Below are 13,231 nucleotides of genomic sequence, written 5' to 3' on the forward strand. Positions count from 1 at the left end.
GCCATGGGAGCTATGGCAGCTGCACTAGAGTCCCCGAAGGTGGAGGATGGATTGGCGATTTTCTCATTGACCTAGTTTTCTCCTTCTAGCTATTGTGGGGGGTCTTGTCATGCTGAATTTTCAGCGGGGGGAGTAGAGGCCATGGGTTTAGCAGAGCAGGTGGAATTTTTGTCTGCCCTCTTTTGGTAAGCAGGCCCTCAGCTTGAGCAAACCTCCTGCTTCTGACAAGCAACCTGCCTACTTTTGTCAAATTTGACTGCTGTTCATTTGTGCATTTCGAACCTTCAACCACCTATCGGGTCTTTAGGGTGCCGGCAGAGACCTACGATCTAGGAGGTGCAGGCAGTGATGAGTTGCAAGCCACGACTTTGGCAGCTATGGTGTCGGCAGGTAGTGGGAAGCTGGGAGGCAACAGGTCACTAGATGCTCAAGAAGGCATTTGATGAGTGACATGATGGTAAACAAATCTCAACGAGGTTTGGCAAAACGTGTTGCCATTGAAACAGAGGATCTTCTTTTGGAGATGCATGATTGGAACCTTGCTAGTGGACAAAAATATGAAAAAAAAGTTGCATTGCATTATCCCATTGCTTCTGGTTTTTGTGTACTTTGGTGATTGGTTCACACCTCCTTTAATATTGCCCAACGTGACACGTATCATGAGTTTTTGGATAGAATTCCTTGCTACTTGGATGCTAGGTTTGCATCACAAGGATTTGGCAAAATTTCTTTAATTGTTGGGCAAAGTCCAATCTTGGTTGGCATGGTACTCTAAATTCCTTAGCTGGTTAGATTTTGGGCACTTTAGATAATTTGAACTCAGGGTAATCATGTGTATATCACGATCGGCTTGTTTCAACAATGCAACTTCTTTCATTGTTGTGTAACAATCATGATATGATGGTTGCTTGTCCATAATATTAATGTTTCCACTATATAGGTGTTTTGTTTTGATTTTGCTCGGGAGAAACTTTGTTTTGATTTTCCTTCCACTATATAATGGACAATTGGTTCACATGCACCCATGTGCATGGGTGCGTGCATGTGTGTGTGTGTGTGTGTGTGTGTGTGTGTGTGTGTGTGTGTGATATAAAATAGATCAATTGACTTATCAAATGAAAACATCATGAAGTTATACACTGTGTTTCCAAGGTTAATGGTAGTAACAATCTCATAGTGATTTTAAATTATGTATTGTGATGCAGCAATGAAAGCACATTCCAAGTTTTGAAGATATCAAGCTTTAATATAATTGAATGGATGATACAACATTCATACAATGTTGCAATGCCATAAATTAGATAGAGCTATGAGAATACGAAGGCATCTCTGACACAAGACCTCTCCAATCTTCCACAAACAAGCTAGCATAAACCAATTTTGATGAAGGTTGAACGTACTACCTGCAAAACCAACCATAATAATAGGTTAGTAAGAACAAATACACCAGTATGGGTTGCAAGCATCAATAGTTCAACACCAGTGGTCATCGTGTCAGATCAAACTTAGTTGATCAACGTGAGTAGAGGGTGAAGAAGACATGTTGGTCTTGTTTTTTGCATTGGTAGCAACAACAGAAAGGGTTGAAAGGAAATTGAATGAGAATGATGGGACTTCAATTAGGGCAGTGTGTCCATTATTTAGGAGACAAAATAGTGTAAAACCATTTTTTCCATGTATGGCCAAAATACAAATGTCCATTTTTAGTTACATATTTTAGGTATATCAAAAATCTAATGACATCCTCTGGTCTCAGGTCAATAGATGTGTTGGGCATATTTGGTTATTCTTCCATCCACAAAGTTATCTGCATACATTCTATTAGCATGTCCATAAATATAATCATCAATCAACTGATCTAAATGCACCTGGGTGTGTGTTTTTCAGAGAAAAGAATGTTCGTATTGACTAATCCCATTGGGATACAAAGTATGAAAATTTCCTAGAGGAGACATAGAGAGACATTTTATATGAAATTTCACAACACCCCTTAGGGTGGTGTTCCACAACACCCCAGAGTTCTAGCACTTCTCTCACTGTCAGCTACCCATGGTTTGACACTCCAGACCACCTGATTGGTTATTCAGTCAAGCCTTGTAATAGACATTCCTCTTTTCCTGTGTGTGTGTGTGAGGGAGGGAAGGGGAAGGGGGGGGGGGGGGGGGCGGGCGGGTGAGGGTTATATTCTTCCTCGTTTAAAGACACATGCCTAGTTTCTTTCCTGGATGAGATTTTGGACACTTTGGACCATCTCAAAATCTCATATTCATATGGTCTCTGATGACATTGCCATTGATACTTTTACATTCTTTAAGATATCCTAGCAGCAGCAGCCCCTATATGATTGCCACAAACTTCAGGATATTGACCAGAACAAATACTCTGTTTATGTTTTTGACTTTAGTTATGTTTATACTGAACATAGCTTTCTTTGTAGTGTGACATAATATAAGGCATCACCATAGTTTCATCTCAAAAACAATGTGTGTGCATTGTGGGGAGAGATCTGCACCTTTTCCCAGCAGTTGCAGAGCAAGATAGGGAGATATGCCCCAAATATTGCCAACAGAGCAACACAGATTCTTGCTTTGCAATGTGTAATCTCAGAAATGGTTGAAGCTGGCCCAAAGCTCATGAAATTTAGAGCAGAGCCCTTAGGATGGTCTTTTGTGGTGCAGCTAAGACTATGATAGCAACTTGGGGGGGTAGTACCTTGGGCCATGGACATAGGCCTTCCATGCAGATATGAGGATTTCAGGGAGCCAATCATTTTTCATTGTTGGCCAGCAGTTGAAAATGATCCCTGCTTCAGGTTTCTTGCAGACATAGTGACTCTAGGACATTGTCACAGGTGGGAGGTGATATTTAGCATCATTGATTGGTCCATTTGGACTGCCAGGTGCAGGCATACTCTGTAAGATGTGGAGAGATCATTTATACTGAAACCGGTCTATAACTCACATAAAGCAGTAGTTCCTTCAATTAACGCCTAATCTTTTTCATACACACACACAAAGAGAGACCTCACTCGCTCGCTGAACACCAGATTGGCCCCGAAGACCAACTCCCCTCTTGGTATTTCTTTATCAATTAAAAGATGGAAAGTTAAAAAAATGAAATGTTCCAAAATACATAACCTATGAACAATTGGTTTTCATCTTTTTTGAGTAAATCCGAGCTGCATAAGGACAGTTTAGCATGACCAGAACAACATCCCTTTTAGGAAAGCATTTTGTGTGACCATGACTCAATGATTCATGTGTAGAATTGCAGTCTGCAGAATTCTGTATTTACTGTTTTTACTGTCCAGCATATCCAAAACAACATCCCTTTTAGGAAAGCGTTTTCCGTGACCGTAACTCAATGATTCATGTGCAGAACAACATCACTTTTAGGAAAGCATTTTTTGTGACCATAACTCAATGATTCATATGCAGAATTGCAATTTGCAGAACTTGTGATTTACTGTTCTTACTGTCCAGCATATCCAGAACAACATCCCTTTTAGGAAAGCATTTTCTGTGGCCATAACTCAATGATTCATGTGCAGAATTGCAGTCTACAGAACTCTGTATTTACTGTTATTAGTGTCCAACATATCCAGAACAACATCCCTTTTACCTTGGCATCATTCCAGCAGTAAAACAGTCCCACAAACAATACTAAATCAGAGCTGAAAAACCCTGTTCCTGTGTGGCTTGGTCATCACTTTCTTTAGTTCTTGCATTGGAGAAGTGTAATGAAGCATTCAACCAGGAAAAGAAATCTAACAAGAAATCTAACTAAACTGAATTAGACATAAAGTAACAAAGAACTATTGCACCAAGACATCTTGCCATGTATTGATGATGAGAATTCCAAAGAATACATGATAGCCATGGCTGATGCTGTGAACATGCATGCCTTTGCATTTATCTCTTTTTTAATCTTCTTAGGGCTGATCACCTCTATTTTCTTCTTCTCGACACCATGTAGGATTACTTGCTGTCCACACCATTGAAATTCCATTTCAAGCTTGTTAAGATCCATAGTAAACCCGCCCAAAGATTTCAGCCAATTGCAGCCAAGTATAATGTCAATGGGACTCATTTCTGATGCGATCAAACTCATTGATATAGTGCACAATGAAGATAGACTGATAGGAACATTTGGACAGCATTGATTACTATTTTCAAAATCTCCATTGGCCACTTGGATTTTTAGGGAAGAAGGCATATCCTGTGTACTCAATTTCAACCCATTGAGTGATTTGGAATTAATAAAACTGTGTGTGCTGCCCGTATCAATGAGTATGTGAGCGGTCCTTCCGTTGATTTGGCCTTTGAGGCGTAGGGTATTGTCCCCTCTTAAACCACTCCATGCGTCATTTGATATGGAACATAGCGAGGATGTAAATCAGTCCAAGAATCATCCATGTAATGACCACCCGGATCAAAAGGAAAGCCATCCATTGGGTCATAAAACTCGTCAAGGATACTCTCTTCATTTTCATGCATCTCTTCTTAAGTAGTAGAGCCTTCAAGCTGTGCTAGACTTCCCTCAATAGGTTCGGCATCAGAATCATCTTCAAAAATCATACTAGCCTTCAAATTCTTAACCTTGCACTTGGACTTATGGTCGGGTGACCATTTCTCCCCGCACTTGAAGCATAGGCCCTTGGCATACATTTCTTTGAGCTTGTCATTAGACACATGCTTGCCTTGGGGTAGGGGCTAAAAATTTGGCACTAATATCAGTCATTTTTCCATCAAACTTATTTTCAGCATTAGATCTGAAATTGCTGCCCTGCTTTGGCCCATAAACAATGGGAAAAGTTGGTATCTTGCTGTAGGTATTGCTGTGAACATTTATTGGCTTTTCACCATACTGAAAATCAGTCCTTGCATGACCATAATGGCCTGATGTCTTTCGAAAGTGTGTAGGCTAACATAAATGCCATGTTTTTGGCTGGAAACTCTTGTATTTGTGTCCATAATGCTCAGCCAATTGAATGGCAGCTTGCAAAGATGTAGGCTTAATGGCTCCAACTTCAGATGATAAGGTAGACTCCAAAACAAATATATACTTGTTCAATTTGGCACTACCGGAGACTCCATGAACATACATTGAGAGGTTTAAAAACTGATTTGAATACTCTCTAACCGAAAGACCCCGTTGCTCAAGGGCGTACCATTTCTTTTCCAAGTGCTCTTTTTCAATGGGAGAGACAAAGTCTTCAATCATAGCATTCTTTAGTGCTTCCCAAGATAAGAAGTCATGCCCAATTCTTGTCATATATCTCCACCAAGTATGTGCACAGCCTTCTAAATGAAGGGCTGTAAACTTTACTTTGGCATTTTCGGGCCTTGGATAAAGGGAAAACTACATCTCCAATTTGTCAAACCACTCCTCCAATTCCGCAGGTGAAGGATTCTCCCCTTTGAAATTTGAGATGACAATTTTCTCTTTATACTCTCTCTCATATTGAGGTGGCTGCCCATTGTAGTGCTGTCATCCATTATGGTGTTGCTGTCCAAAAGAGTTACCAAGTGAGCCTTGCCTAGGGAATTCATTATTCCAAGTTCCTTGTGCAAATGGGGTTTGCTGTCCATACTGCATACCATGACCTTGTGGCTGGAAATAATGTCCTTGAGGCTGAAAATGAGTGTTACCCAAATTGAAAGGTTGTCCATGGTACCCTTGATATTGTCCATGCATAGGAGTATTAAATGGTGGTTGCTGCCCACTGTTTTATTGATGCCAACCATGATTGGATAAAGGGCTTGGCCTATTAGGCTGAACTTGAGTATGAGGATTGTGTTGGTACTGCCCATAGGAGTTTGGGGCTGAATTCACATGCCCTTGTTCATATCCACCAATATTAAGTTGAGGATAGAATTGTTTATAAAATGGATTGCAACCATGGATGTCCTCTTCATGCCTAGAGCTTGCTTAAACCCTATCATGTGGATCTTGCCCATGTGGCTGAGAATAGGCCTTTGATTGATAGGGCTGAGGCTGAAATGAAGTGAGATGTATAAAATCTTTAGCCTTTGACGATTCCCCAATCTCAAATTGTCTTACCACCTTTGGAGTAGAGGGTTTGGGTTGGTCTTCAGCCAAAGGAGGGTTTGGAACATTAGGACCGGCTGTAGGCAACATCTTTTCACTAAAGATAGCCACTAACTTGTCAATACCCATCCTTATACCATCAAAACCTGATTTCATCTCTTTAATATCATTTGAGAGTTGTTGTAGGCTGTTAGAGTTCATGGAAGCATGGGATATCTCAACTCCATTCATTGGTTGATTGATAGGAGAATGAGTGGAACTTACATCAACCTCTTCATTCTCATAATGCCTATAGTATATAGCTTCTTGAGGGTTTTCATATTCATATTCATGTTGGTATTCTCTCAGCTCTTCATTGATGGTCTCGAAAATAGGATTCTTTTTCTTGTTCCTTGCCACGAGTAACTTCCTGTCCTCTATATACAGCAGAGGAAAAACTCAAATATCTTGAGTTCTAGTGCTCCGAATAACAAGCTCTTTAGCTCTGCTTGAAGCTTGAGAAGTCCCCTTTCTAACGAACTATCAAGTGTTGAAAGTAGTTGAATACAGAAAATTCTGTAGACAGTTTACTGTCGCTGTCTGGAAATTCCTGCACCCAGTGAATGCTCTGTTTTGATCATATAGTGATTTGTACCTTCAATTTTCATGAATCTATCAACCGTGTAGAACTGTAAGGGAACTCCATACATCTATCAAAATTGAAAATACCCTCTGCAATAACCAAAATGATGAATAATCCACAGTAGACTGCAAGATTAATGGGACCCTGCTTGTATAACCTGTCCCAAGACCTCAATGCTGATCCAATGTCAAAATACCATGCTGAAAACTGAAATCTTGTTCCCTTGAGTGGTACCTGCACCTGAACTTTAAATGCGTGGGATCCGAGACTTGAGGGGTGTGCAAATTTCCCTCTCAAGCCGGTTTGTGCTCCCCTTCAGGGTCCTTGTCAGTAGGGTAGGGTCATCTCTCTTTTGTCCTACCAACTCGCCCGACATCCACTTTTCCTCGTGGGTATATACATGGCAGTTCAATGCTAAGTTTTAAAAATCAGCATGAAATGCATGGAATGAAAAGAATTTGATTGCTCTTTTGATGATATGCAAGAACTTGAATAGAATAGGCTGAAATTGAATTGGGAATAGGTAAGGGATCACCTCAGCAGTGACTCACTGCTTAACAATTCTTATTCCATTTACCATTGAGTAAAATTTTTACTCATGTCAATGAATAAAAGAAGCAAACAATTCAATATCAGGGTTAGGTAAATGAAATGAGAATTTGAGGCACTTGGAAATGATTATTTCAGTGAATGAGATTGATTATGCTATGATCAATCACTAACATAGCTCTATGGATTTCCTCATGAAATGCATTTGATAGAATGGATGGGATTCTTTATCATTTTAATCCCTCTTTCATCAATTGGACTTAGCTCAGCAAAAGGATTTATAGAGAGATTAAAATTGATTAGAATACCTCTTAAGCTAGTAGGAGAAGAGTGTTGTTGTGGATGAAGGAATCTCCCCAAATAGAACTTGAATTCAACAAATAAAGCTTGATTTCAGCTTCAATTAATCCAAGAAATTCCCATTTTAGTTTTCCAATGCTAATATCTAGCTTCTTGATCAAGAATCTTCATGAAGAGTACTCCCATTAACCAATGGAACCAAAATTTGATGAATAAGGCTTCAATAGAGAAACCACTTGAGTTGAAGATGCTGATTACTCTTCATTGTGTAAAGTAGGCTTCAAAGAATTTCAAAATTTGAAAGAGAATCTAATAATTCCCTTCCTTCAATTGACATTGGCTGCCCCTTTCATGAATCCTTCAAGAATCCACTCCATTCTTCCACAATGGTGGAAAATCCATGCAATGTTGGTACTATCCTTTGTGTAGAGGCTTCAGGAAGTGAGATTGACCAAAAGCCCCATGATCCTGATGAGAAATCTGAGAAAATAAGCTTACTGTCCAAAACTGTCCCTGTTAGGTTTTCGTGAGAGAGGGAAAGACTCAAGATGGAAGAAATCTCCTCAAATCTTGGAAGAGACTAACTGCCAAAGGAAGTAGGAGCTTGGTATGGCCCAGCTAGAGCTTATTGGCTCCAAATTTCACCACGTGATGCAGGAATATGATCAGGCGCAGATCAGGCAGCCCCAATTTTGGTCCAAATCTTGGTCCTCACGACTTGCCAAAATGGTTGGAGCTCGCCATTGTCCATTGGTTCATGCCAAGAACCTCCATCTTAGTCACGGTTTGTAAGAATTCTCCATGTCAGACCATGGTTATGGAAGAACTAACTCTTGTGAATGAATTTTAACTGCGGTTTTCACTCCCTATTCACTATAACTAAATTTATTGCATGAAAATGACTTCTAACAAGATCTAAACTAAAGCTCTGATACCAATGTAATGAAGCATTCAACCACGAAAAGAAATCTAACAAGAAATCTAACTAAATTGAATTAGACATAAAGTAACAAAGAACTATTGCACCAAGACATCTTTCCATGTATTGATGATGAGAATTCCAAAGAATACATGATAGCCATGGCTGATCCTTCATCTAACAAGAAGGAAGCTAACTTCAAGAAAGTGAACAGTAAAATTTTGTGAATGAGCCAAAAGATGTCTTGTCTTAGCCTCTTGCTTTCTTTATCCTAACTTCTCATCTCCAAAGTTAAGGGCACATTTACATAAGCAAGGGCTGAATTTACAAAGGCTGGAAATTACAAGGTATGGAATTAGCATGATTCCCAATTACAAAAGTATCAAGGTATTTTCTTTTATGATAAGAAATCAACAGCTGCTCCTGAACCTGGACAGTGAGGCTCTTGCCTCGGGAGAAGTGCAAAGAAAATACAGAACTGTACCTTCGATGGAATCAGTCCATTGTGCAAAGCATTTTCTCTGAGAATAGAGAGAGAGTTGACCAGAGGGAGCAAGCTCTACCTCTGTACATGAGTCAGAGACGAAGTACTCTCCATAGCTGATGAACTTGCAGCAATTTACCCTCAGCTCCTCAAAACTTCATTCTCATATCTGCCCCTCATGCCTATTACGTTTTTTTTAAATGCTCTCTCTCTTTTGGGAATTTGTGCTCTCTCTCTTTTTTTAAAATGCTCTCTCTCTTTCTCTCTCTCTCTTGGGAATTTGTGCCACATGGCATACATGTAACAATTTTTTCCATTTAATCCTTTCGGTCTAAAATTCTCCATAATTGGTGCAAAATTTGATCTCGGCACAGACCAGAGAATTTATCCTCCTGCAAAAACGAAGATAATGACGTGAACAGATTTTTGGGTCCAAAAATAGTAACTCCCTAAATTTTAGGGTTGGTGACCCCTGCATTTCTCAAGTTGTTCTGAGCAACTGTTGTGATTGCAATCACATCAAAAAGTGTAATGTGGCTCAGTTACGGTGACTTTTATTTCATGAGAATTCTCACATGTGCATCTTCTATCTTAGCCAGGCTCATTGTCGCCCACCATCTCAAGTGGCTAAGCACACAATCCCAAACCAGTGGCATTCTATTCTTCAATGCCCATTCAATATGGAACCGGTCCTAAGGCTCAGACAAACCATTAGTCCAATTTGTCCCAATGGCTGCCTCTTCTGGCCATGCAAAGATCCCGGCTTAATCCAAGAGAACTTTGGGGGTAAAAAGCAACAACAACTAAAGAAAAGAAAATTAAAATATTTATATAAGTAAACAAGGAAACCAACTGCAAAAAGTATCACCACCTGCAAAAAGTATCACCACCTGGTCCTAAGGTTCAACAGAAGCTGGAGCTAACTGATGTAGTCTGAGTATATGCTTGATATCTAGGCTACACATTATTGGTTGGAATCTGTCAGTTCACTGTTTGGCTCTCCAAGTGAAGTATTTTCTTTGTAAAAGAAGTACCTTTTAAGTGCAGCTGGGATTTGTTATTACAATGTGATATGAGTTCTATGGTAAGATGTCATGGTATGATTCAAATTAGCACTAGGATGCTACCATTACCTCAGTCATTTAAGCTATTTTGTAATGCTGTGTAAAGCAATTTAAATTATATTGAGTTCTTACAATTGAACTAGATCTGTAATGCTGTGATAAGCTGCATGCTAAAGATCTCACAGATGAAGGGATTTTGCATTCCACAGGTTGGCAGAGAGAGAAATTTTAGGAGGTCTTACCAAATCAGGCATCTTGAATGGGTTTGTCAGAATCTATTTTGCTAAGCTGTTTGATGGGAGTGTGGATTGAAGTTTTTATAAGGAAAGACATATGCTATCAGGGACTTGGAGCTAATGATGGAGAGAAGGCTAGGGGCAACATTTATGCCTCATGGGTTGGGTCATTTTCTTGGACTTGACACTCATGATCCAGGTGGTTATCTTAAGGTATTTGAGTACACAACCTATGCCAGCTTAATCTCTTCTAACTGAAGGTTTACAGCTGTATGGGCATTAAGATATCTCTTTGGCAGGGTCTGAAAAGGTTATCAGCACCTGGGTTGAAGTCTCTTAGAACAGTAAGAGATCTGCAGGAAGGAATGGTTCTCTCTCTCTCTCTCTCTCTCTCTCTCTCGTGAAGATAATTGAATTAGATAGTGAATATTTACATCAGACCATTAGGTCAACATTCTCTTTGTATCTCTTACTTTCTATTACTCTCTCTCTGTCTCTCTCTGTCTCTCTCTCTCTCTCTCTCTCTTGTAATAGGTAATTGTATTGAATATGAGAAAAGTATAAGATTACATGATTACAAGATGCAAGATGGCACTATGCCATTGTGAATAACCTCGCTTTACAAAAGCTCAAATAACTAAAAGAGTACAAAAGTCACTGCAAAAAAGCGGCAAAGATTGCCGTATGGAAAGGAGATGAGTGTGCTGAATAAGGTCAGGCTACTAGGGTAGAAGACCCTTTCAACTTAGCAAGTTGAGCTTGCACACCAAATGCGGAATAAAAAACAAAAGCATTCGGAGTTGTCCAATTGTGCTAGCAACCTCAGAAAGGGAGGAACAGAAACAGAATCTTCATATGTGGTTGTGTAGACAATCTAGAAAGGTGATGAACCAAGGCAAAGCAATTCCGTCAAGAGGTATGCCAACTTACATGAATTTAATAGTAAATGGGAGATACATTTGAATGCTCAATCATTCGTCTAATCACGGAATTTCCTTTCAAAGTTTGATGGCATGTTGCTTTGACTTAAGGTATATGGGATCTCTTTTGATCTTTGCTAAATGTCCCTGCCTATTTGCCTTAAGATTCCCCTAGGAGGTTTTGCTGCTTTTTTTTTTTTTGCAAAATGTGGCTGATTATGTTACTCAAAAAAACTGATTACAACGGAGTACTCATGCTCAACAAACAAGCTGGACCTGATGAAAAGTCACTGATACATCATATATACAAGCCTCTCAAGGCAGTCTGGGGGGGATGGGGGCAAGAAGCCATGGAGGGGGGGGGAGGGTGTATCGCCATCTGGGGCTGCATGCTTGCATCATGAAGAACAGGTTCAGGGCGCCCCAAGTGCGCATGAAATGACATCGGAGCTCCTGACGAGCCTTGGACCTTGCCCTGCACCTAATCCCATCGGCCTCGAAGGGAGTGGATGATGGAGGTCCAAAGCTTTGCTTAGGTCGTGTGTACTGAAAGTCTCTCTCCGCTGAAAGCCATTTGACACCGCGCCCTCCAGATATGCCAACCAGTAAGACTCCCTATGATTTCCTATACCTCAGAGCGGTCTGATGTGGACTCCAGTACTTGGCAGATGGGTAGAGCCTCTAAACCCACCTCTGCGCACGACCCTGCCTCGATAATGAATATCGTACCCTACATCCCGGCCTCATACAAAAGGTGACGGCCCTGGCTGACCGCCTGCCAGTAGAAAGCACCCCAAGAGATACATCCAAGGCTGGGTGCTATCTGGCATACTCCTCTCCACACGAGCTGTGCCGCCTCACACGACCAAAGGTAGTGCTCTGGGGTTTCCATGGACTTCTGTGTGCAGCGCTTACAAACTCTCTCCTTCTACATCTGGGCAAGCCAGCTTCCCACCGCCAAGCCAGCTTTCCACCGCCAAGCCTCCATGTGCCACCAGCCATAAAAAATACGATACCCTCATCGGCCTCCAGCTGTCCCATAGGCGGAACCAGAAGGTCCGTTGGAACGGCTCAGTGATGCTGTGCTCCGCCTAGTGCATACTACGTGACGGCGCCCAATCCATATCCCGCTGCATCAGTACGTGTCTGCCCATCTTGGTGGTGTACTTCCGGAACCTTGGTGGCTTCTTGGTAACCACAGTGGCCAACCAAAGCCACTCTCCTAGATCCCACTCCAGTTCATCAAGTGGCCTTTCTTCCCAGATCCAGAGGCGCCACTCCCTCAGCTCTTGCCAAAAGAGCAAAGGGTCCAGCCGCCATGTCTTTCCGTGAAGGCCAACCACTCGGATCCTCTTCGATGAAAGGCCAGCTATCCCCTCGTCCTGGTGTCCTCTATCAAGAGCCAGACGCCCCCCCTCCTGCACTGTGAAAAAGGTCCTAGGTGGAGCGCCACCCACTCTTTCTGCCACCTGTAGGGGGATGCCAGCTGGTGAAAACCTAACGGCCCATATGTCCCGGGTCTCCTATCGGTTCTCGTATCTGGGGAGCATGCCACTCTTGAGGTATTTCTATATCTATCTTCCTTCTCCTCAGCTCCACTCCTCGTTGGCAGCCTCATACTTGTTGCAGCACCTCCTCGTCCGCTATCCTGTATACCTCCTGCCAAGTTCTGATGGTACGAGCCGGGCCAGCATCCCAACTAGCCCACTGGATGTGGGGGCGCTCGCCAATCTGTGCCCCTTCCCGGTCCCTGACCTGGGGGTTCCAAATCACCGACTGACTGTCTATCTCCTCCTAGCATCCTGAGGGGCTCTGGATTAGGGCCTTACGGAGGTCCTGCCACACGCAGAGCAAGCTGCGTAGGAAGGATGATCTTGGGGGGGGGAGGTTGATCTGGGCTGACGTAAAGATCCATCTCAGGGATTGCCTCCACTCAGCGCCAAACCTCGGTCTATAGTCCCGAAGATCCTGCTGCAATAGGACCTTCCAGGCTTGCCCTCCCGATGTGAGGCCGCATACAACTAGCTTGCCTAGGAGGGCCATACTCTGATACTCTGGGTCTATGATGCCAAGCCCTCCCTCTGAC

General features: G+C 41.9%; 1 protein-coding gene across 7 annotated transcripts in view; it reads left to right on the top strand.

Moving 5' to 3' along the window:
• The window catches only part of LOC148020585 (Metallopeptidase M24 family protein), a 227,019-nt gene that overhangs the window by 154,999 nt on the left and 58,789 nt on the right, over positions 1-13,231 (top strand). For 6 of the 7 annotated variants that reach the window (XM_087698370.1, XM_087698367.1, XM_087698368.1 and 3 more), the window contains 3 exons: positions 10,199-10,252; positions 10,333-10,438; positions 10,525-10,593. The exons of the other annotated variant lie outside the window; for it this stretch is intronic. In XM_087698370.1, coding sequence (XP_087554496.1) covers positions 10,199-10,252; positions 10,333-10,438; positions 10,525-10,593 — 229 coding nt within the window. The remainder of the gene's footprint in view (positions 1-10,198; positions 10,253-10,332; positions 10,439-10,524; positions 10,594-13,231) is intronic. 7 annotated transcript variants of the gene reach the window in all.

Source organism: Lygodium microphyllum, chromosome 18, assembly GCF_053477565.2.
Source record: "Lygodium microphyllum isolate KBCC chromosome 18, Lygodium_microphyllum_v1.1.10, whole genome shotgun sequence".
Classification (NCBI taxonomy): domain Eukaryota; kingdom Viridiplantae; phylum Streptophyta; class Polypodiopsida; order Schizaeales; family Lygodiaceae; genus Lygodium; species Lygodium microphyllum.